The sequence below is a fragment of the Bombina bombina genome, chromosome 7 (genome assembly GCF_027579735.1).
Source record: "Bombina bombina isolate aBomBom1 chromosome 7, aBomBom1.pri, whole genome shotgun sequence".
NCBI lineage: Eukaryota > Metazoa > Chordata > Amphibia > Anura > Bombinatoridae > Bombina > Bombina bombina.
The window spans coordinates 567,494,998-567,521,197 of NC_069505.1; the positions used below are offsets into that span (position 1 = coordinate 567,494,998).

At 36.5% G+C, this 26,200-nt stretch overlaps 1 protein-coding gene across 1 annotated transcript in view; it reads left to right on the forward strand.

Moving 5' to 3' along the window:
* LOC128636080 (zinc-alpha-2-glycoprotein) overlaps nt 1-22,668 on the forward strand; it is an 81,181-nt gene extending 58,513 nt beyond the window's left edge. Inside the window, exons 4-6 of the mRNA XM_053689145.1 lie at nt 13,421-13,693; nt 15,736-15,840; nt 22,425-22,668. Of these exons, the coding sequence (XP_053545120.1) occupies nt 13,421-13,693; nt 15,736-15,840; nt 22,425-22,462 (416 nt within the window). The 3' untranslated portion in view covers nt 22,463-22,668. The remainder of the gene's footprint in view (nt 1-13,420; nt 13,694-15,735; nt 15,841-22,424) is intronic.
* Nucleotides 22,669-26,200: the final 3,532 nt, after the last annotated feature.

Below are 26,200 nucleotides of genomic sequence, written 5' to 3' on the forward strand. Positions count from 1 at the left end.
AATAAAAAACCTAACACTAAAAAATCATAAACTACCCATTGCCCCTAAAGGGGCATTTGTATGTGCATTGCCCTAAAAGGGCATTCCGCTCTTTTTCAAGCCCAAATCCCTAATATAAAAAAATACTCACAGTTTCCGGAAGTCCAGAGGTGAAGTCTTCTTCCAAGCGACGACCTCTTCTATCTTCATCCAGGACCCCGGAACTGAAGACCGGCGACCATGGAACTGAAGACCAGCGACCGCGGAGCCATGGGCCTCTATTTATCAAGCTGTCAACCGCAAATACCCTGGAATTCCGCAGCGTATTTGTGGTGAGCTTGATTAGCCTTAGTTATCAAACCCTACAGACCGGCAAAAGTAGAATTTTGTGATGTAACATACGTTCCGCCGGACTCAGTCCGACACAGATCGATGCTTACGTTAGTACAGATGTTGCGAACGCAAGTTCGGCATAATCTGACTACTTTTGCTAGTTATCAAATAACTAGCAGGTACGCTCGCCACTATTCTGGCCCAGCGTACCTGGTTTTGAATCAGCCACCCTGGATGCGGCGGATGCCATAGGAATCAATGGGAGTCTGAAAGCAGTGAATGCTTATGTTCGCTGCTGCCCTATATCCCATTGATTCCTATGGTAATGTCTACACCTAACACCCTAAAATATACCCCCAGTTTAAACACCCCTAATCTGCCCCCCTACACTGCCAACACCTACATTAAATTTATTAACCCCTACACCGCCGCTCCCGGACCCCGCCGCAAATAAATAAATTGTTTAACCCCTAAACCGCCAGTCCCGGAGCCCACCGCCACCTACATTATATTTATTAACCCCTAATCTGCCCCCCCTACACCGCCGCCACTATAATAAACATATTAACCCCTAAACCTAAGTCTAACCCTAAGCCTAACACCCACTAACTTAAATATATTTTAAATAAATATAAATAAATATTCCCATCATTAACTACATTATTCCTATTTAAAACGAAATACTTACCTATAAAATAAACCCTAAACTAGCTACAATATAACTAATAGTTACATTGTATCTAGCTTAGGGTTTATTTTTATTTTACAGGCAACTTTGTATTTATTTTAACTAGGTACAATAGTTATTAAATAGTTATTAACTATTTAATAGCTACCTAATTAAAATAAATAGAAAAGTACCTGTAAAATAAAACCTAACCTAAGTTACAATTATACCTAACACTACACTATAATTAAATTAATTAACTAAATTAAAATAAATTAATTACAATTAAATAAAATTAACTAAAGTACAAAAAAAAACTCACTAAATTACAGAAAATAATAAAATAATTACAAGAATTTTAAACTAATTACACCTAATCTAATACCCCTAATAAAATAAAAAAGCCCCCCAAAATAATAAAAAGCCCTACCCTATACTAAATTACAAATAGCCCTTAAAATAGCCTTTTGTGGGGCATTGCCCCAAAGTAATCAGCTCTTTTACCTGTAAAAAAATTACAATACCCCCAACATTAAAACCCACCACCCACACACCCAACCCTTCTCTAAAACCCACCCAATCCCCCATTAAAAAAATCTTACACTAACCCCTTGAAGATCACCTTACCTTGAGACGTCTTTACCCAACCGGGCAGAAGTCCTCAACGAAGCAGGGCAGAAGTGGTCCTCCAGACTGGCAGAAGTCTTCATCCGGACGGCATCTTCTATCTTTATCCATCCGGTGCGGAGCGGGTCCGTCTTCAAGACATCTGACGCGGAGCATCTTTTCAGGCCAACAACTACCCGACGAATGAATATTCCTTTAAATGACGTCATCCAAGATGGGGTCCATTGAATTCCGATTGGCTGATAGAATTCTATCAGCCAATCAGAATTAAGGTAGGAAAAATCCTATTGGCTGATTCAATCAGCCAATAGGATTGAACTTCAATCCTATTGGCTAATCCAATCAGAAAATAGGATTGAGCTCGCATTCTATTGACTGATTGGAACAGCCAATAGAATGCAAGCTCAATCCTATTGGCTGATTGCATCAGCCAATAGGATTTTTCCTACCTTAATTCCGATTGGTTGATAAAATTCTATCAGCCAATCGGAATTCAAGGGACGCCATCTTGGATGATGTCATTTAAAGGAATATTCATTCATCTCAGACATCTCAAGGTAGGGTGATCTTCATGGGGTTAGTGTTAGGTTTTGTTAAGGGGGGATTGGGTGGGTTTTAGAGTAGGGTTGTGTGTGTGGGTGGTGGGTTTTAATGTTAGGAGGGTATTGTAATTTTTTTTTACAGGTAAAAGAGCTGATTACCTTGGGGCAATGCCCCACAAAAGGCCCTTTTAAGGGCTATTTGTAATTTAGTATAGGGTAGGGATTTTTATTATTTTGGCGGGGCTTTTTTATTTTATTAGGGGGATTAGATTAGGTGTAATAAATTTAAAATTCTTGTAATTATTTTATTATTTTCTTAATTTAGTGGGGGGGTTTGTACTTTAGTTAATTTTATTTAATTGTAATTAATTGTAGTTAATTTAGGGAATTTATTTAACTATAGTGTAGTGTTAGGTGTTAGTGTAACTTAGGTTAGGTTTTATTTTACAGGTACTTTTGTATTTATTTTAACTAGGTAGCTATTAAATAGTTAATAACTATTTAATAACTATTCTACCTAGTTAAAATAAATACAAACTTGCCTGTAAAATAAAAAAAAAACCTAAGCTAGCTACAATGTAATTATTAGTTATATTGTAGCTAGTTTAGGGTTTATTTTATAGGTAAGTATTTAGTTTTAAATAGGAATAATGTAGTTAATGATAGGAATATTTATTTAGATTTATTTAAATTATATTTAAGTTAGTGTGTGTTAGGTTTAGGGTATTTGTATGTGCATTGCCCTTAAAAGGGCATTCAGCTCTTTTTCAAGCCCAAATCCCTAAAATAAAAAAATACTCACAGTTTCCTGAAGTCCAGAGGTGAAGTCTTCTTCCAAGCGGCGACCTCTTCTATCTTCATCCAGGACCCTGGAACTGAATACCGGCGACCGTGGAACTGAAGACCAGCGACCGTGGAGCCATGGGGCTCTATTTATCAAGCTGTCAATCGCAAATACCCTGGAATTCCGCAGCGTATTTGTGGCGAGCTTGATTCACCTTAGTTATCAAACCCTACAGACCAGCAAAAGTAGAATTTTGTGACGTAACATACGTTCCGCCAGACTCAGTCTGACACAGATCAATGCTTACATCAGTACAGATGTTGCGAACGCAAGTTCGGCACAATCTGACTACTTTTTCTAGTTATCAAATAACTAGCAGGTACGCTCGCCACTATTCCGGCCCAGCGTACCTGGTTTTTAATCAGCCGCCCTGGAGACGGCAGATGCCATAGGAATCAATGGGAGTCTGAAAGCAGCGAAAGCTTATGTTTGCTGTTGCCCGATATCCCATTGATTCCTATGGTAATGTCTACACCCTAAAATGTACCCCCAGTCTAAACACCCCTAATCTGCCCCCCCTACACCGCCACCACCTACATTAAATTTATTAACCCCTACACCGCCACTCCCGGACCCCGCCGCAACTAAATAAATTGTTTAACCCCTAAACCGCCGCTCCCGGAGCTCACCGCCACCTACATTATACAGGGAGTGCAGAATTATTAGGCAAGTTGTATTTTTGAGGATTAATTTTATTATTGAACAACAACCATGTTCTCAATTAACCCAGAAAACTCATTAATATCAAAGCTGAATAGTTTTGGAAGTAGTTTTTAGTTTGTTTTTAGTTATAGCTATTTTAGGGGGATATCTGTATGTGCAGGTGATTATTACTGTGCATAATTATTAGGCAACTTAACAAAAAACAAATATATACCCATTTCAATTATTTATTTTTACCAGTGAAACCAATATAACATCTCAACATTCACAAATATACATTTCTGACATTCAAAAACAAAACAAAAACAAATCAGTGACCAATATAGCCACCTTTCTTTGCAAGGACACTCAAAAGCCTGCCATCCATGGATTCTGTCAGTGTTTTGATCTGTTCACCATCAACATTGCGTGCAGCAGCAACCACAGCCTCCCAGACACTGTTCAGAGAGGTGTACTGTTTTACCTCCTTGTGAATCTCACATTTGATGATGGACCACAGGTTCTCAATGGGGTTCAGATCAGGTGAACAAGGAGGCCATGTCATTAGATTTTCTTCCTTTATACCCTTTCTTGCCAGCCAGGAGTACTTGGACGTGTGTGATGGAGCATTGTCCTGCATGAAAATCATGTTTTTCTTGAAGGATGCAGACTTCTTCCTGTACCACTGCTTGAAGAAGGTGTCTTCCAGAAACTGGCAGTAGGACTGGGAGTTGAGCTTGACTCCATCCTCAACCCGAAAAGGCCCCACAAGCTCATCTTTGATGATACCAGCCCAAACCAGTACTCCAACTCCACCTTGCTGGCGTCTGAGTCGGACTGGAGCTCTCTGCCCTTTACCAATCCAGCCACGGGCCCATCCATCTGGCCAATCAAGAGACTCACTCTCATTTCATCAGTCCATAAAACCTTAGAAAAATCAGTCTTGAGATATTTCTTGGCCCAGTCTTGACATTTCAGCTTGTGTGTCTTGTTCAGTGGTGGTCGTCTTTCAGCCTTTCTTACCTTGGCCATGTCTCTAAGTATTGCACACATTGTGCTTTTGGGCACTCCAGTGATGTTGCAGCTCTGAAATATGGCCAAACTGGTGGCAAGTGGCATCTTGGCAGCTGCACGCTTGACTTTTCTCAGTTCATGAGCAGTTATTTTGCGCCTTGGTTTTTCCACACGCTTCTTGCGACCCTGTTGAATATTTTGAATGAAAAGCTTGATTGTTCGATGATCACGCTTCAGAAGCTTTGCAATTTTAAGAGTGCTGCATCCCTCTGCAAGATATCTCACTATTTTTTACTTTTCTGAGCCTGTCAAGTCCTTCTTTTAACCCATTTTGCCAAAGGAAAGGAAGTTGCCTAATAATTATGCACACCTGATATAGGGTGTTGATGTCATTAGACCACACCCCTTCTCATTACAGAGATGCACATCACCTAATATGCTTAATTGGTAGTAGGCTTTCGAGCCTATACAGCTTGGAGTAAGAAAACATGCATAAAGAGGAAGATGTGGTCAAAATACTCATTTGCCTAATAATTCTGCACTCCCTGTATTTATTAACCCCTAATCTGCCCCCCCCCCTACACCGCCGCCACTATAATAAACATATTAACCCCTAAACCTAAGTCTAACCCTAAACCTAACACCCACTAACTTAAATATATTTTAAATAAATATAAATAAATATTCCTATCATTAACTACATTATTCCTATTTAAAACTAAATACTTACCTATAAAATAAACCCTAAGCTAGCTACAATATAACTAATAGTTACATTGTATCTAGCTTAGGGTTTATTTTTATTTTACAGGCAACTTTGTATTTATTTTAACTAGGTACAATAGTTATTAAATAGTTATTAACTATTTAATAGCTACCTAGTTAAAATAAATACAAAAGTACCTGTAAAATATAACCTAACCTAAGTTACAATTACACCTAACACTACACTATAATTAAATTAATTACCTAAATTAAAATAGATTAATTACAATTAAATAAAATTACCTAAAGTACAAAAAAAACTCACTAAATTACAGAAAATAATAAAATAATTACAAGAATTTTAAACTAATTACACCTAATCTAATCCCCCTAATAAAATAAAAAAGCCCCCCAAAATAATAAAAAGCCCTACCCTATAATAAATGACAAATAGCCCTTAAAATGGCCTTTTGTGGGGCATTGCCCCAAAGTAATCAGCTCTTTTACCTGTAAAAAAATTACAATACCCCCCAACATTAAAACTCACCACCCACGCACCCAACACTACTCTAAAACCCACCCAATCCCCCCTTAAAAAAAACTTACACTAACCCCTTGAAGATCACCTTTCCTTGAGACATCTTCACCCAACCGGGCAGAAGTCGTCAACGAAGCCGGGCAGAAGTGGTCCTCCAGACCGGCAGAAGTCTTCATCCAAGCCGGGCAGAAGAGGTCCTCCAGACGGGCAGAAGTCTTCATCCAGACGGCATATTCTATCTTCATCCATCTGGCACGGAGCGGGTCCATCTTCAGGACATCTGACGCGGAGCATCCTTTCAGGCCGACGACTACCCGACGAATGCATATTCCTTTAAATGACGTCATCCAAGATGGGGTCCATTGAATTCCAATTGGCTGATTCAATCAATCGGAATTAAGGTAGGAAAAATCCTATTGGCTGATTGCATCAATGGACCCCATCTTGGATGACGTTATTTAAAGGAATATTCATTCATCGGATTGAACTTCAATCCTATTGGCTGATTGCATCAGACAATAGGATTTTTCCTACCTTAATTCCGATTGGCTAATAGAATTCTATCAGCCAATCAGAATTCAAGGGACACCATCTTGGATGATGTCATTTAAAGGAATATTCATTTGTCTCATTCGTCTCAGACATCTCAAGGTAGGGTGATCTTCAGGGGGTTAGTGTTTTTGTTAAGGGAGAATTGGGTGGGTTTTTGAGTAGGGTTGTGTGTGTGGGTGGTGGGTTTTAATGTTAGGAGGGTATTGTAATTTTTTTTACAGGTAAAAGAGCTGATTACTTTGGGGCAATGCCCCACAAAAGGACCTTTTAAGGGCTATTTGTAATTTAGTATAGGGTAGGGCTTTTTATTATTTTGGCTGGGGCTTTTTTATTTTATTAGGGGGATTAGATTAGGTGTAATTAGTTTAAAATTTTTGTAATTATTTTATTATTTTCTTAATTTAGTGGGGGGGGTTGTACTTTAGTTATTTTTTTTTAATTGTGGTTAATTTAGGGAATTTATTTAATTATAGTGTAGTGTTAGGTATTAGTGTAACTTAGGTTAGGTTTTATTTTACAGGTACTTTTGTTTTTATTTTAACTAGGTAGCTATTAAATAGTTAATTACTATTTAATAACTATTCTACCTAGTTAAAATAAATACAAACTTGCCTGTAAAATAAAAATAAAACCTAAGATAGCTACAATGTAATTATTAGTTATATTGTAGCTAGTTTAGGGTTTATTTTATAGGTAAGTATTTAGTTTTAAATAGGAATAATGTAGTTAATGATAGGAATATTTATTTAGATTTATTTAAATTATATTTAAGTTAGTGGGTGTTAGGTTTAGGGTTAGACTTAGGTTTAGGGGTTAATATGTTTATTATATTGGCGGTGGTGTAAGGGGGCAGATTAGGGGTTAATAAATATAATGAAGGTGGCGGTGGGCTCCGGGAGCGGCGGTTTAGGGGTTAAACAATTTATTTAGTTGTGGCGGGGTCCGGGAGCAGCAAGATAGGGGTTAATAACTTTATGTAGGTGACGGCAGTATAGGGGGCGGCAGATTAGAGGTTAATAAGTATAATGTAGGTGGCAGTGGGCTCCAGGAGCGGCGGTTTAGGGGTTAATACATTTATTAGAGTTGCGTCGGGGTCCGTGAGCATTTTTTTAGGGTTAATAACTTTATTTAGTTGCGGGGGGCTCTGGGAGTGGCGGTATAGGGGGTAAACAGTATAGTATAGTGTGGGTGCTTAGTGACAGGGTAGCAAGAAATCTGTGAAAAAGCCAAAGAGCAGCAAGATCGATGACTGTTAGTTAACAGCAGTCCGCTGCTCATCTCCCCGTACTTGGTGTGTGGCTTTTTGACAGCTTTTTTGATAATTTTGGAGAACTTATTCAGGTCTGCGGCGGCGATATTAGGCGATCTTAGGCGAGCGTATTGGTGCCGTCGAATGCAAGAAAGTTGACGGCTTGATAGATAGAGGCCATGGAGTGTGGAGGATCCTCTTCGTACGATCGCTGCCGTACAGCTCCATGCTCTATAGCTCCGCTGTCGCCGGTCTCAGTTCCGCTGTCCTGGATGAAGAAAGAAGAGGTCGCCGGACTTCAGTTCTGCGGTCCTGGATGAAGATAGAAGAGGTCGACGCTTGGAAGACGACTTCACTACAGCACTTCAGGAAACCGTGAGAATTTTTTAGTTTTAGGTTTTTTATTTTGGTGGGTTTGGTGGGTGGGGGGTTTTATTGTTAGAGGGGGGACTTAGTATTTTTTTTAGGAAAAGAGCTTTTAAGGGCTATTGGTAGTTTAGCATTAGATTAGGGTTTTTTTTATTTTTTTTTATTTTGGGGAGGGGACTTTTTTATTTTCATAGGGATTAGGTTTATTTTTTTAATTTTTTTTATTTTTGATAATCCTGTTTATTATTATATGTAATGTTAGACTTTTTTAATTTCTGTAATTTTAGCTTAATTTAAACTTTTTAATTTTTTTATTTTTAAAGTAATGTTAGGTTTTTTATTTTAATTGTAATTTAGGATTAGTTTAATTTATGTAATGGGGTTAATTTAGGGGATGTTAGGTTAGGGGGCTTAGTGATTAGATAATTGTGATGTGGGTTATTTGGCGATTTAGGTTTTAATAGATTTAATAGGGTAATTGTGATGTGGGTTATTGGTGGATTAGGGGTTAATAGTTTAAATAGCTAGATTGCTTTGTGGGTGTGGCGGATTAGGGTTATATAGTTTAAATAAATACTTTGCGATATGGGGTTGGCGGATTAGGGGTTAATGGTTTTAATAGCTAGTTTGCGTTGTGGGGCATAGCGGTTTAGGGGTTAATACTTTTTTTATTAATTGCGATGTGGGGGGGAAGGCGGATAGAGGGTTTTTTACGTGTCAGATTTTAATGGGAAAAATTACTCGAAGAGCACCTTTTTCCTGTTTTTTACCTAGTTGAGCTGGGTGTAATTTGTGTTACTGTATCGGCAGCCTGAGACAGTGTAGTAATGGTTTGCATGGGCATTGGAAACCAAGTATTATTTAAAGATTATCGGCTTCCTATACTTTGTATGGGACACGATAATGTTTTCGGCAGCCAGAGTCTGGTTGCCGAAATTGAGTTATAATGGGCCATTGGAAGCAGCCGATAAACGATATTGCTTCAGACAGCATATTTATAGGTTTGTGAGCACATGCAAATGGAATTACGGCTCAATGGAAGCGAGCACAACGTATAGGAAGCTGATAATCTTTAATTAATTCCCGGTTTCCAATGCAAACTGTTACTACACTGTCGGTGGCTGCCGATACAGTAACAAAAATTACACTCAGCTCAACTAGGTGTAAAACAGGAAAAAAGGTGCTCTTCAAGACCTTTTTCCCATTGAAATCTATCCCGACATGTCAAAACTCCTCTATCTGCCATCCCCCCACATCGCAATTTATAAAAAAATCAATAAACCTTAATCCGCCATGCCCCACAACGCAAACTAGCTATTAAAACTATTAACCCCAAATTCGCCAATCCCGATATTGCAAAGTATCTGTTTAAACTATTAATCCCTTTTCCGCAATGGCCCCACAATGCAAACTATCTATTAACCCCTAATCAGCAATGCCCCCTCATCGCAAAGTATATATTTAAACTATTAATCCCAAATCCGCCAATAAACCACATCGCAATTACCCTAATAAATCTATTAACCCCTAAACCGCCAATAACCCACATCGCAATCTAATCACTTAGCCCCCGAACCTAACACCCCCTAATTAACACCATTACATAAATTAAACTAATCCTACATTACAATTAAAATAAAAAACCTAACGTTACTTTAAAAATAAAAAAGCCTCCCAAAATAAAAAAAACCCTAATCTAATGCTAAAGTACCAATAGCCCTTAAAAGAGCCTTTTGTAGGGCATTGCCCTAAGTTACATATCTATTTTTCTTAAAAAAAATACAAAGGCACTCCTCTAACAGTACACACCCCCCCATCCACCAAACCCCCCCAAAATAATAAGAAAAACCACTAAAAAATCCTAAACTACCCATTGCCCTTAAAGGGGCATTTGTATGGGCATTGCCCTTAAAAGGACATTCAGCTCTTTTTCAAGCCCAAATCTAAAAAATAAAAAAATATTTAAAAAAAAAAAAAGCCTAACGCTAACCCCCAGATAGGTACTCACGGTTTCCTGAAGTCGGCAGTGAAGACTTCTTCCAAACTGCGACCTCTTCTATCTTCATCCAGGACCGTGGAACTGAAGACCGGCGACCTCTTCTTTCTTCATCCAGGACCGCGGAACTGAAGATCAGCGACCATGGAGCCATGGAGCGTGGAGGATACTCTTCGTACGATCGCCGCCAAACACTGAATAGGAATTCCAAGATACGCAATTAAAAATGGAGTCCCTTGAATTCCTTGAGAACTATTGAAATCCTATTGGCTAATTTTAATTTGAAGAATCAAATCAGCCAATAGGAATGCAAGGGACGCCATTTTTAATTGCGCACCTTGGAATTCCTATTTATTGTATGGCAGTGATCGTACGAAGAGGATACTCCACGCTCCATGGCTCCGCGGTCGCCAATCTTCAGTTCAGTTGTCCTGGATGAAGATAGAAGAGGTCGCCGCTTGGAAGAATACTTCCCCGTCGGATTTCAGGAAACCATGAATACCTATCTGGAGGTTAGAGTTAAGCATTTTTTCATTTTTTTTTTCATTTTTTAGATTAGGGATTTGGGCTTAAAAAAGTGCTGAATTCCCTTTTAAGGGCAATACCCATACAAATGCCCCTTTAGGGGCAATGGGTAGTTTAGGATTTTTTTAGTGTTAGTTTTTTTTTATTTAGGGGGGTTTGGTGGGTGGGGGGTTTTACTGTTAGAGGGGGGGACTTAGTATTTTTTTTAGGAAAAGAGCTGTTTAATTTAGGGCAATGTCCTACAAAATACCCTTTTAAGTGCTATTGGTAGTTTTTTTTTTTAGATTAGGATTTTTTTATTTTGGGGGGCTTTTTTATTTTCATAGGGATTAGGTTTAATTTATTTATTTTTGTTAATACTGTCTATTATTTTATGTAATGTTAGACTTTTTTAATTTCTGTAATTTTAATTTATTTTAAACTTATTTTTTTTATTTTAAAAGTAATGTTAGGATTTTTATTTTAATTGTAATTTAGGATTAGTTTAATTTATGTAATGGTGTTAATTTAGGGGGTGTTAGGTTAGGGGGCTTAGTGATTAGATAATTGCGATGTGGGTTATTGGCGGATTAAGGGTTAATAGTTTAAATAGCTATATTGCATTGTGGGGCATGGTGGTTTAGTGATTAATAGCTTAATTTGGTGAATTGGATTTGGGGGTATGGCGGATTAGGGGTTAATAGTTTAAATAGATACTTTGCGATATGGGGTTGGTGGATTAGGGGTTAATACATTAGTTATTGCGGTGGGGGGGAAACCATAGTAACCTATTAATCCGGCATCGGTTGGAAGTGTTAACACAACGCTAACTTATACCTACACGAAAAGAGTGACCGCACGCAAAGCAGAAGCGTTTTCAATGGAAACCTGGTACTAAAATGAAGCCGTAAATTACTTTTAGCTGTCGGTCACTTCGGTAGCTTACAACTCCATTTTTAACGGCTCAATGGAAGCGAGCTTTAAGTGTTTTTGCATTGTCTCTCTACTATGTATTTATTTATTATCCTATTCTATTGTGTTAAGTGATCCTTTAACTATTTAAGTCACTGCTAAGTGATCTCCTTTAAAAACATGATTTTAATAACACCAGTACTGGAAGTGACAAACACGACAGTTCAAGTTTGAAAAGAAAAACATGTAATTTGCAGATGTTGGGGTCCTGAAGTTTTCCGACAGAACCACTTAGTTGTATAATATATCACATAGTCTACATATACTGTATATAGGACCATATACATATGTAAATTTACCGTGGTCCCTGTATACAACCTCTCCAATAGGGATGAAGGGAGCTTTAAGGAATCAATATCATTTATATTTATAAACCTCTAGAATGTCTACAATGGCCATTTCAGAGTGTTTTACATATTTGCAAGATAAAAGGCTGTTTGGAAATAACCAGGAAATAGTCTACAGGTGTCCAAAAACGTCCTTCCAAGGACTTATCCTTGGTTTGAGGTACCGAATTTGATAAGCCGGAATAGGGCTCAAAAATAGTGTTAAAGATTTCCAAAATGTCCTTTTGAGGAGTTGTCAAGTGCCTAGAGGTGTGGAAATCAGTAACTTAAAAATGGTCCTGAAAACTGTTGAAAGGGACCAAAATACGTAATGTGATTGTTGAGATCTTTTTGGCTCCATAGGAAAAATAGAGCTTTTATCAAGGATCTGAAAATCAATTTGCAAGTGCGGGAATCAGCTGAAAATACGATATTGTGAGTTGAAAACTAGCTTTTTTGCCCTGAAAAAGAGAGCAGAAAATGTTCTTCCTGATAGATTGTGATCAAGGACATAACTTTTAACAATTTAATCTATTTTATATTTGTATTTCTAGGTACCTTTAATATATAATATTAGAAGTCCTAAAGTTAGCAGTGAGCACACCTGATCTTTTTCTTACACAATAACTTCATATCTCTTTTAATTGCTTTTAGTTTCTTCAGTTGATTTTAGTTGGGGAGCAGAATATTTTCCATACTCTACATCTTACTTATTCCTGAGTAGAGAAGGACGAATATTTGTTGTACAACATTCGTTTAATGTAATAGTATTTCCAATGCTTTCTTTAAATGTCATATTCTATTCAACTTTTTCTAATAATTGAATCCGAATTATGCAATATTCAAATTCGAAACATTCAAATTTGTAATAGAATTTCTAATGCTTTCTTTAAATGTAATATTCGAATTATGAAATATTTTCAAAATAGAAACATTTGAATTTATATATTTGTATCTATTATGTATCTATTATGTATCAATTTACAATATTCCATTTCACATGAACTATTGAACGTCTGTATAGTATTTGTTGAATTGAATGTTACATTCAAAATGTATCTTATTAATCTAATTATGAACATTCAAATTTAAAAATTGACATTCGAAAACTGTAAATAGCATTCGATTATAGAATTTTTAAGAATATTCCTTCTTATCAACATTCGATTATGTAAATAGAATTTCTACAATAACATTAGTTCTAACATTCAAATTAGAATATTAACACATTCGCCCATCCCTATTCCTGAGGATCTCTTTTTTTCTAAATTAAAATAATACATTTAAATCAGGGTTTTTTTAACCAGTCCTCACACCTTCCTAGCAGGCCAGATGTTTTGAATATCTAAATTGGAGCACAGGTGAAATAATCAGATGATTATTCAACCTGGTTATTAACCTGATACCCAAGGTAATCCTAAAAATCTGGTGTGTTAGGAAGGCCTGAGAACATGTTTGGAACCCCATGGTTTATATGTATCATTTTAATGTAATAACTCATATACAAGGGGTTATGTTACAGCCATTAGAGTCTCATAGCTTGTTTTTCTCTTTATACAAGTTCCCCCACAGGTAAAGGTTTCTGAAAGTCCTTCTGACAAGATCACAAAGCTTCACTGCTTCGTGTTTGGGTTTTACCCCCAAGCTGTGGATGTGAAATGGGTGAAGAACAACACTTTTGAGGTTTACTCAGAGGACGTTAAACAGGTCCTCCCCAATCCTGATGAGACCTATCAACTCAGGGTCTCTGTAAAGGTTTTACCTGAGGACAGGTACAATTACTCCTGTCATGTGGATCACAGCAGCCTGAATAAGACCATAATCATACAGTTAGGTGAGTCTCTTCATTTGAATTGAAGATCAATCAATGAGAAAAACATGACATAACAAAAGTCTTTTAGAACTGTAGTTAATAATGGGGGTTGTTCGAATCCATTAGTTTTTTGGCAAGTTCTCAAATTTAAGGCAATTCCATGCGTTGCATTATGACAAATTGACAATATTCAATGCATCAGAATATACTTTTCAAGCAGAATTTTGAATAGTTTGAAAACTTTCTATAAAAGTTATGATACATTTTGTCCACTTTTAATGGATTGAATGACATATAATCAAAGCCAAAAACCCCCTGAGATGAACACACAGATAGATAGATAGATATATAGATAGATAGACAGACAGACAGATGCAACAAAGTTAAGTAATAACAGTGATATGTACCATACTCACAGATAAATATTCACTTATCTGATCAATCCCATCTTAGCAAATGTTGATGATGTTTAAAAGCCTGTATGAAATTATAGTTTGCATTATTTTCCAATTAGCTTAGTGGATCACTGAAAATTCATATTGTTTAGCAAGAAATATAAAAATAGTACAAAATAAATGGAGTCATACCTCCAACCTGATTTAAATCATAAAGTTTTTTTTCTATTAATAAATAATGTTAAAAAGATCAATAACTGAATTAAAGACATTTGTTTTAATTTCCAATATTATTTACTGGAAAACACTAAACACATAGGGGCCTATTTATGAAAGGCCTGTCGGACATGATCCGACAGACCTCAATGAATGTGGAGAGCAATACGCTCTCCACATTCAGCATTGCACCAGCAGCTCTTGTGAACTGGTGGTGCAACGCTGCCCCATGCAGATTTGCGGCCAATCGGCCACTAGCAGGGGGGTGTCAATCAACCCGATCGTATTCGATCGGGTTGAATTGCTGTGATATCTGTCCGCCTCCTCAGAGCAGGCAGACAAGTTATGGTTCATATGCTTCATAACTGGCGTTTCTGACGAGCCTGAAGGTTTGCCAGAAACACGGGGCTTGAAGCTCCATACGGAGCTTGATAGATATGCCCCTAATTGTGATATTTTACTCCCAAACATTTAAATACACAGATATTCAAAAGGGCTCATCTGAATCCTAAAAGTACACAAACGAATACAGACAGATACTAATATATATAATATATATAATGGACACTGCAAAAATCCTGGATTTTTTAAATTAACCTTGGAATCAAAGGCATGTGTATACCCTGGATAATAAGAATAATCATATAATCAACTCCCCTTTTTTTACTCCCGGGAGTTCATTTTATTTCACTAGGGCAGCATGTTACACCTTGCTTATAGTTTTCAATTCTGTATTATTTTCTTTATGTATATTTTGGATGATTTATTTGCATATTTACATATCTGTAGATATATTTTCCTTTGGAGAGACAAAAGATAGCTTTCTAGAATAAATTTTGTTTAATAGGGATCTCTCTCTGTGATTTTGATCAGGGGTGTCATTCCACTAGGGTAGGGTCCATAATTGATTGATATTACCAGTGCAGGTGATGATAGGGCTGGTGCTGTTAGTTATATATATATATATATATATATATATATATATATATGCACATACATAGATACACATATAAAAACATAAATACATATGTATACACAGATATAGACAAGTATACATACACACACACACATACACATTGGAGCCCTTTACAGTCAAACACCTTGCTATATACCATATCCCTTTTTAAACCTTTTTTTTTCAATATTAAAATTATATCTTTTATTAAAAATGTAATATGTATGTATGTATATATATATATATATATATATATATATATATATATATATATATATATATATATATATATATATATATATATATTACATTTTTAATAAGATATAATTTTAATATTGAAAAAAAAGGTTTAAAAAGGGATATGGTATATAGCAAGGTGTTTTACTGTAAAGGGCTCCAATTATTTTATCGTAAAATTTTAGGAACCTAAAATAAGCTCTGCTTGAAATCAATTCTCATATTTTCACTTTTCTTGTCCTATTTAATCTTCTAAACAGAACCCAAGGGGAGCAACACTGTCAGCATATTGATTGGTATACTTGTTGCTGTTGTCATTCTGGTCATCATTGCTGTTGTAGGTATATACAGATACAGGAATGCAGGTGAGTTAGAAATTAAAAAATTAATGAACGCTTTATTGATATATTATCTCAGATGCTCAAAATAACTTTTCGATTTAGCTCATAGACTTCATTACTTTTTATTCTCTACAACCTCTCTATATAAAATGTTCTATTGCTCCAAGTAACCTCTCTAAAACTCCCCTATTGATTCTCAAATTGCTACACATAATTCTCTTTTGTTCTCTACCTATTGCTTCATGTAACCTCTCCATGTCACTATTTGAAATAATGTTGCCTTATAACTCCTCTTATTGTTGTTAAGACAGTAGTATATTTTTGTACATGAAAGGATCCAGAGACTAAAAAGTGGTTAGTTAGTAACTGTAACAATTCCCCAAAACGCTGAGTAAATCCCAGAACTTGACTGTAAATAGGTAGTGAAAGAGCGTAAAGGATAACGTAGAGTAGTAGGACAGGCTGAGTCATCATGTCCTGGTCAAATATGGTAGAATCCACCAAGCAACGAGTTGTCAGGACTAGCAGAGATCAGAAATCCAGGTGGGCAAAAGTGGTACAAAATCTTCAGGCAAAATAGTAGTCAGGAGCAGGCTTAGGTCCGAATCCGGGTGGACAAGAGAGGTGACAAATCATCATGCCACAGAGTAGTCAAACACAGTCCAAAAAGTGAGAGGAAGGTGAAAGGCAGAGGAAAATCCAATTAAAAGGCAAAGTTTTCGATACAATATCAAACAGTAGATTTAATTTCACCAATTTTGCATCTCCAGTGATCAAAGTTGGACAAGTATCCTGCTTGGGAACTTATCCACCCATACCTTTTTAAATATACCTCATAATTTCTTCTATTACTCCTCTTATTCCACCTTAAAAATTGCCATATATTTTACCATACCACTATCTAAAATCTCTAGAGATATCTACTTTTATTGTTCAATAATGAATATCTCCCTATAGATCTTTGTGTTCCATAAATCCTCTCCCTATAACTCCTTCTAATTCTCAATGCAACCTCTCCCTTTAACCTCTGTTGTTCTATCTAACCTCTCCCTATAACTCCTCATATTGCACCATTTAACATCTCCCTATAACCTCTCCTATAGCACCATATAACCTCTCCCTTCATCTCCTCCAATTGGACCATATGACCTCATCCTATAACTCCAACTATTGGACCATATAACCTCTCCCTATAACTCCTCCCATTGCACCATTTAACCTCTCCTTATAACTTCTTCTATTGCACCATATAACCTCTCCCTATAACTCCTCATATTGCACCATATAACCTCTCCCTTTATCTCCTCCAATTGGACCATATAACCTCTCCCTATAACTCCTCCTATTGCACCATATAATCTATCTCTATAACTCCTCCTATTGAACCATATAACCTCTCCCTATAACTCCTTCTATTGCACAGAATAACTTCTCCCTATAACTCCTCATATTGCACCATATAACCTCTTCCTTTATCTACTTATATTGGACCATATAATCTCTTCCTATAACTACGCCTATTGAACAATACAACCTCTCCCTATAACTCCTCCTATTACACCATATAACCTCTCACCATAACTCCTTCTATTGCACCATTTAACCTCTCCCTATAACCCTTTCTATTGCCCCAAATAACTTCTCCCTATAACTCCCCCTATTGCACCATATAACCTCTCCCTATAACTCCTCCTATTGCACCGAATAACTTCTCCCTATAAATCCTCCTATTGCACCATATAACCTCTCCCTAAAACTCCTCTTATTGCACCATATAACCTCTCCCTATAACTCCTCCTATTGCACCCTATAACCATCCCTATAACTCATATTATACCATATAACCTCTTCCTATAACTCATCCTATTGCACTATATAACTTCTGCCTATAACTCCTCCTATTGCACCATATAACCTTTCCCAATAACTCCTCCTATTGTACCATATAGCTTCTCCCTATAACTCCTCCTATTGCAAAATATAATCCTCCCTATAACTCATCCTATTAGACCATATAACTTCTCCCTATAGCTTCTCATATAGCACCATATAACCTCTTCCTTTATCTACTTATATTGGACCATATAATCTCTTCCTATAACTACGCCTATTGAACAATACAACCTCTCCCTATAACTCCTCCTATTACACCATATAACCTCTCACTATAACTCCTTCTATTGCACCATTTAACCTCTCCCTATAACCCTTTCTATTGCCCCAAATAACTTCTCCCTATAACTCCCCCTATTGCACCATATAACCTCTCCCTATAACTCCTCCTATTGCACCGAATAACTTCTCCCTATAAATCCTCCTATTGCACCATATAACCTCTCCCTAAAACTCCTCTTATTGCACCATATAACCTCTCCCTATAACTCCTCCTATTGCACCCTATAACCATCCCTATAACTCATATTATACCATATAACCTCTTCCTATAACTCATCCTATTGCACTATATAACTTCTGCCTATAACTCCTCCTATTGCACCATATAACCTTTCCCAATAACTCCTCCTATTGTACCATATAGCTTCTCCCTATAACTCCTCCTATTGCAAAATATAATCCTCCCTATAACTCATCCTATTAGACCATATAACTTCTCCCTATAGCTTCTCATATAGCACCATATAACCTCTCCCTATAACTCCTCCTATTGCAAGATTTAACCTCTCCCTATAACCTCTCCTATTGCACCATATAACCTCTCCCTTTATCTCCTCCTATTGGACCATATGACCTCATCCTATAACTCCAACTATTGGACCATATAACCTCTCCCTATAAATCCTCCCATTGCACCATTTAACCTCTCCTTATAACTTCTCCTATTGCACCATATAACCTCTCCCTATAACTCCTCATATTGCACCATATAATCTCTCCCTTTATCTCCTCCAATTGGACCATATAACCTCTCCCTATAACTCCTCCTATTGCACCATATAATCTATCTCTATAACTCCTCCTATTGAACCATATAACCTCTCCCTATAACTCCTTCTATTGCACAGAATAACTTCTCCCTATAACTCCTCTTATTGCACCATATAACCTCTTCCTTTATCTACTTATATTGGACCATATAATCTCTTCCTATAACTACGCCTATTGAACAATACAACCTCTCCCTATAACTCCTCCTATTACACCATATAACCTCTCACTATAACTCCTTCTATTGCACCATTTAACCTCTCCCTATAACCCTTTCTATTGCCCCAAATAACTTCTCCCTATAACTCCCCATATTGCACCATATAACCTCTCACTATAACTCCTTCTATTGCACCATTTAACCTCTCCCTATAACCCGTTCTATTGCCCCAAATAACTTCTCCCTATAACTCCCCCTATTGCACCATATAACCTCTCCCTATAACTCCTCCTATTGCACCGAATAACTTCTCCCTATAAATCCTCCTATTGCACCATATAACCTCTCCCTAAAACTCCTCTTATTGCACCATATAACCTCTCCCTATAACTCCTCCTATTGCACCCTATAACCATCCCTATAACTCATATTATACCATATAACCTCTTCCTATAACTCATCCTATTGCACTATATAACTTCTGCTTATAACTCCTCATATTGCACCATATAACCTTTCCCAATAACTCCTCCTATTGTACCATATAGCTTCTCCCTATAACTCCTCCTATTGCAAAATATAATCCTCCCTATAAATCCTCCTATTAGACCATATAACTTCTCCCTATAGCTTCTCATATAGCACCATATAACCTCTCCCTATAACTCCTCCTATTGCACCATTTAACCTCTCCCTATAACCTCTCCTATTGCACCATATAACCTCTCCCTTTATCTCCTCCAATTGGACCATATAACCTCTTCCTATAACTCCAACTATTGGGCCATATAACCTTTCCCTAAAACTCCTCATATTGTACCATATAACCTCTCCCTATAACTGCTCCTATTGGACCATATAACCTCTCCCTATAACGCCTCCTATTGCACCATATAACCTCTCCCTATAACTCCTCCCATTGCACCATTTAACCTCTCCTTATAACTTCTCCTATTGCACCATATAACCTCTCCCTATAACTCCTCATAATGCACCAAATAACTTCTCCCTTTATCTCCTCCTATTGGACCATATAACCTCTCCCTATAACTCCACCTATTGCACCATATAACCTCTCTCTATAACTTCTCCTATTGAACCATACAACCTCTCTCTATAACTCCTCCCATTGCACCATATAACCTCCCCCTATAACTCCTCCCATTGCACCATATAACCTCCCCATATAACTCCTCATATTGCACCATATAACCTCTCCCTATTACTCCTCCTATTGCACCATATAACCTCTCTCTATAACTACTCCTATTGAACCATACAACCTCTCTCTATAACTCCTCCCATTGCACCATATAACCCCTCCCTATAACTCTTCATATTGCACCATATAACCTTTCCCTATTACTCCTCCTATTGGACCATATAACCTCTCCCTATATCTCCTCCTATTGCACCATATAACCTCTCTCTTTAACTTCTTCTATTGAACCATACAACCTCTCCCTCTAACTCCTCCCATTGCACCATATAACCTCTCCCTATAACTCCTCATATTGCACCATATAACCTCTCCCTATTACTCCTCCTATTGGACCATATAACCTCTCCCTATAACTCCTCCTATTGCACCATATAACCTCTCTCTATAACTTCTCCTATTGAACCATACAACCTCTCCCTATAACTCCTATTGCACCATATAAATTCTCCCTATTACTCCTCCTATTGCCCCATATAACCTCTCCCTATGACTCCTCCTATTGCACCATATAACCTCTCCCTATAGCTCCTATTGCACCATATAACTTCTCCCTATAACTCCTCCTATTGCACCATATTACTTCTTCCTATAACTCCTCCTATTGCACCATATAACTTCTCCCTATAACTCCTACTATTGCACCATATAACTTCTCCCTATAACTCCTCCTATTGCACCATATACCATCTCTCCTATAACTCCTCCTTTTGCACCATATAACCTCTCCCTATTATTCCTATTGCACCATAAAACTTCTTCCTATAACTCCTCCTATTGCACCATATAACCTCTTCCTATAACTCCTCATATTGCACCATATAACCTCTCTTTATAACTTCTCCTACTGTTCCATATAACCCTCATTATAACTCCTCCTATTGCGCCATATAACCTCTCCTTATAACTCCTCCTTTTGCACCATATAACCTCTCCCTATTACTCCTATTGCACCATAAAACTTCTTCCTATAACTCCTCCTATTGCACCATATAACCTCTCCCTATAACTCATATTGCACCATATAACTTCTCCCTTTAACTCCTCCTTTTGCACCATATAACATAATTATAACTCCTCCTATTGCACCATATAACTTCTTCCTATAACTCCTCCAATTGCACCATATAACCTCTTCCTATAACTCCTCATATTGCACCATATAACCTCTCTTTATAACTCCTCCTACTGTTCCATATAACCCTCATTATAGCTCCTCCTATTGCACCATATAACCTCTCCTTATAACTGCTACTATTGCACCTTATAACCTCTCCCTATAACTTCTCCTATTACACCATATAACCTCTCCCTATAACTCCTCATATTGCATTATATAACCTCTCCCTATAACTCCTCCTTTTGCACCATATAACATAATTATAACTCCTCCTATTGCACCATATAACTTCTTCCTATAACTCCTCCTATTGCACCATATAACCTCTTCCTATAACTCCTCATATTGCACCATAAAACCTTTCTTTATAACTCCTCCTACTGTTCCATATAACCCTCATTATAACTCCTCCTATTGCACCATATAACCTCTCCTTATAACTCCTACTATTGCACCATATAACCTCTCTCTATAACTTCTCCTATTGTACCATATAACCTCTCCCTATAACTACTCATATTGCACCATATAACCTCTCCTTATAACTCCTCATATTGCACCATATAACCTCTCCCTATAACTCCTCGTATTGCACCATATATCCTCTCCCTATAACTCCTCCTATTGCACCATATAACCTCTCCCTATAACTCCTCCTATTGCACCATATAACCTCTCCCTATAACTCCTCCTATTGCACCATATAACCTTCCCTATAACTCCTTCTATTGCACCATATGACCTATCTCTATAACTCCTCCTATTGCTCCATATAACATAACCTTTTAACTCCTACTATTGCTCCATACATTCCAAACATTCCGGGCACTCCAGAAATAACTCAGTAATCTGGGAGTAATATAAAAATATAAATCTCTATTCCAGAAAAATAAGACACAGAGCACCTCATGCTTTATGGCATAATGTATTGCTCAATACAACCTTTTCCTGTAACTACTTCTATTCTTCCTCAATACCCCTACCTTTAACTTCTCCTATTATTCAGTAAAACATTTTCCTTTAACTCCTTTTGCTTAATAGAACTCCTTGCTTAATAGAACTCCTAATATCTCTGCCTATTGCACCCTATATTCTATTTATATACAGTAAATCCTCCTATTGCTCCATGCAACCTCTCCCTAAAACTGTTTTACATTCTACAGGTCAACACCACAGAGTGAACATTCGGGAGCAAGAGTAAAGTTCTGGACCATTAATATTGATCATCTGCGTATGTTGACTATGATACCTTAACCCCTTCATTTGTGCTCCATTAAAGTGATGATAACTTTCAGACTAAAAGAATGTTGCAATGAAAAATATATTAGTTTTCAAGTAAAACCACATAATTATTCTTTTTTTAAAAGTGTATATATATATTTTATAATAAAAGATTTTTAGTCCTAATTGGTATTGTCTGTTCCTCTGCCCCCCTTCATTTCCTCTTTTAGCTGGGCTGTGATGTTCAGAGCAGTCACATCCACTCTCTACAAAGGCTTTCTAATGGTTTTATAGTGGCTGAACTTCAAGATTGTCATATGACACACACGTTGATTGGATGTTCACTGGAATTGACATAAAAAAGGATCTTATAATGGAACGTTATTCAAAACATTTCTTTAAACAGTCCTGACATATGTATGTTTCATATGTGTCCTATTTAAAAGCGGCAATATGGCCACCCTAGATGTGACACATATGCTGATTGGATGTTCACTGGAATTGTCATTAAAAAAGTTCATCCAAGTGGGGGCTGGCATAACATTGCAATAGAAGCATTAGTATATGCACTTATTTAACCCTTTCATGGATGGATTAAAAACAAAAAATATATATATATACTTTTTTAATAGCAACGATTAAATATATGGCATTTGATTAGTTAGGGTTTACCATCACTTTAATATGTAGGTCTGAGGGTCTGATATTCAAGACCTTAGAAAAACAAATTTTAAGAATATTAAGAAATGTTTATGTTGCTATGTAGTGTTCTGAAACAGAGACTCCTACATTACTTTACAAAGTCTAAAAAAACAACAAAGATTTCTCTCCATGCCGATGAGGTTTTGAATATCAGGCCCTGAGCGAGCTTCTGAGGCCAAACTAATTAAAGGACATTGTGTGGTTGCCTTTCCCCAATGCATGGTGTAGGTCATTATTTCTCAAGTACCTTCAACAGGCCAGGTTTTTATTATAGCTGAACTAGAGCACAGGTGAAATAATCAGTTGATCAGTAACCATGGTTACTAACCTGCCCTTATCCATCAGCTGAATATTTCACCTGTGCGCTAGTTCAGATATAATGAAAATCTGGGTTTATGGGGTCCACGGTTGAGAAACACTGGTGTAGGTGAGCATTAAACATTAGCATTAAAGTGGGGATATCAGACAAAATTATTTTCACTGTACTAAAAAATTATTCCTTCATGATTTTATATATATATGTGAAATTCAATTTCAAAACACCACAAGGTACTCACAGAATGGCCCCTGGCTATTTGTAATACTGGGCATGTGTTACATCAATAACATCCTGCATGACCTCTAGGATACCATTTTTACCCCTTGAGATTGTATTTGCATTTAAAGGGACATTTAAAAATGAAATCCTCTATAACAGTTTAATTAAAAATAAATAATATGTGCAGGTTGCTGTTTATCTTGAATAATTTACTATTTTTTACCACTACATATAGTTTTGTGGAGGGGGGGGGGGGGTTCAACAGCTCTATGCTGCACTTTGTCTAAACCTGCTACATGCTAAACAGTTATTGCTTAAGACAGTGCACAGGATTGTTTATATCTGCCCTCTTATTGGCTACTTCAAAGGAGATACACATACTTAAGAGGGTGTGTCCCTTTACTGCTTTGAAACAGTAAAACCCTGCAGATTGTGCTAACAAAAGCAACATGTAAATGCTTATAACATGTATATTGCATGCAGATAGTATACAATGCTTTGCTTAACTAGATACGCTACACATACATAGAAAGGCTTTAAGTTCCCTTTAATACAAAAATAGAATATGCAAAACAACTGCCAGGAAATGGGTTCATCAAATAAAAAAAGAGTATGAAAGATTCATTGCATTAAAATAAATGAAGCTCTCTAGAACAAATAATCCCACAAGGGAGAGCTAACGTGGCAGTACTTGACAGCGATACATTTTTTTTAAAAATGAATACAAACATGGGCGTCTGAAGGAATTTGTCTAGGGGGTGGGGCAAACTTTTTTTTTTAAGATGATACTCACACACAATCCAGTGGGACATGTGTGAGATTAAGGTCACAGGCAGCCAATAGGAGTAAACCATATAATTGTGGAGCCTGCAGGGTTATTATGAGTGTAATTGTACTTTGTAATGTATTTTTTTAAATTGTTTTGTGACACTTCTTTCTTTTGTGAAACCGTTAACCAAAGCTCTGAGAACACACTTACCCAACGCACGTTAACTTTAATTGCGCTCAAGCCATCATGTTTATTGTCATCGTGTAATATGAGCGAAAAACCCAGTGCAATCACCAGCCATAAACCCCTTATCGCTTGCAGGGAACTGTCCCTTAGTATAAATAAGTACCACTTCTGCTGAGCTAAGTCAAGGAATATTAGAATTATTAAAGCAGGGAGCTGGATGTTAATATAAATGCTCACAATATAAATACAGTTAGTGATATGAGATAGATTTGTTGTGAACACGACAAACTGCTTATACAAAAGCTTGATTTAAATAATTCTATAATTACGTGAAGATAATTTTTCTGTTAAGACCACAAGTTACAGGCTGTAAAAAGGACCAGATTACAAATGGCGACCTAACGTTAGCCTACGCGCAATATTGAAATATCATGCGCATGACAACTTGCGTGCATTTTACAAGTTGAAAGTAAACCGACCGATCTCACTAAATTTGTGATTGTTTGATTAGCGCACTAAGTTGCATTAATCACAACATAAATACATAAAAAAATACATATACACACATATATACACTATCTAAAATTAAATTAATCATATAAATATTAATAAAAACATTTTTAAGGGTTCAATGTGGTACATACATATGCATGTCTAAATATATATATATATTTGTATACATGTGTATTTATGTATTTATATGTGTATATTTGTATATACATACATGCAAACAAAGATGTACACATGTATAGACAAATATACATATGTCCGTACACATTGGAGCCCTTTAGTCTCAAATATCTTAAATCAAGAAAAAAACATTTTTAATGAATGAATTAATATTTAATTATTTGTCTTACTGTGTATTTACTGTAAATATTTTACATTCCAATATTTAAAAAAAAAAAAACATCTTGTATATTTATATATATATACAGTATATATATATATATATATATATATATATATATATATATATATATATAATGTATATATATATATATATATTTTATTAAATAGAACATTTTCTTCTACGAGAATAACATTGGAATGTAAAATATTCATAACTACCTTCGGATTAGCGCATTTGGTTACACACAATCAGGTTAGCGAGAGAGCAATAGGTGTTAGTTTTTATTTTCATTTGCACGGTCGCGATCTCCAAAATCCTTTATTTAAAACGTGCCAGGTTTCACTCACGTTCAAAACTTTTACTTTAAAGCTAGTTTGCACGTGCAAAAAGTTTATTTCTGTCATTGTTTGCGTGGGAGTGAAAGCGCTAAATAGCACACCACTTGTAATCTGGCCATAGTTTGCTGAGGTTATGAAGCAAATTGTATCAATTGCACTTCTTAAAGTGATGGTAAATTCAAAGGATTCACTAATTACCATACAATGTTAAACTAAAAATAAATATGAGTTTCATTCATCAAAACTAACAATTTTACTGTTAATAGGTTTAATTATTATGCAACACCTACTATTCAATGCTATTCGCCGACAGCCCAGACACAAATATATAT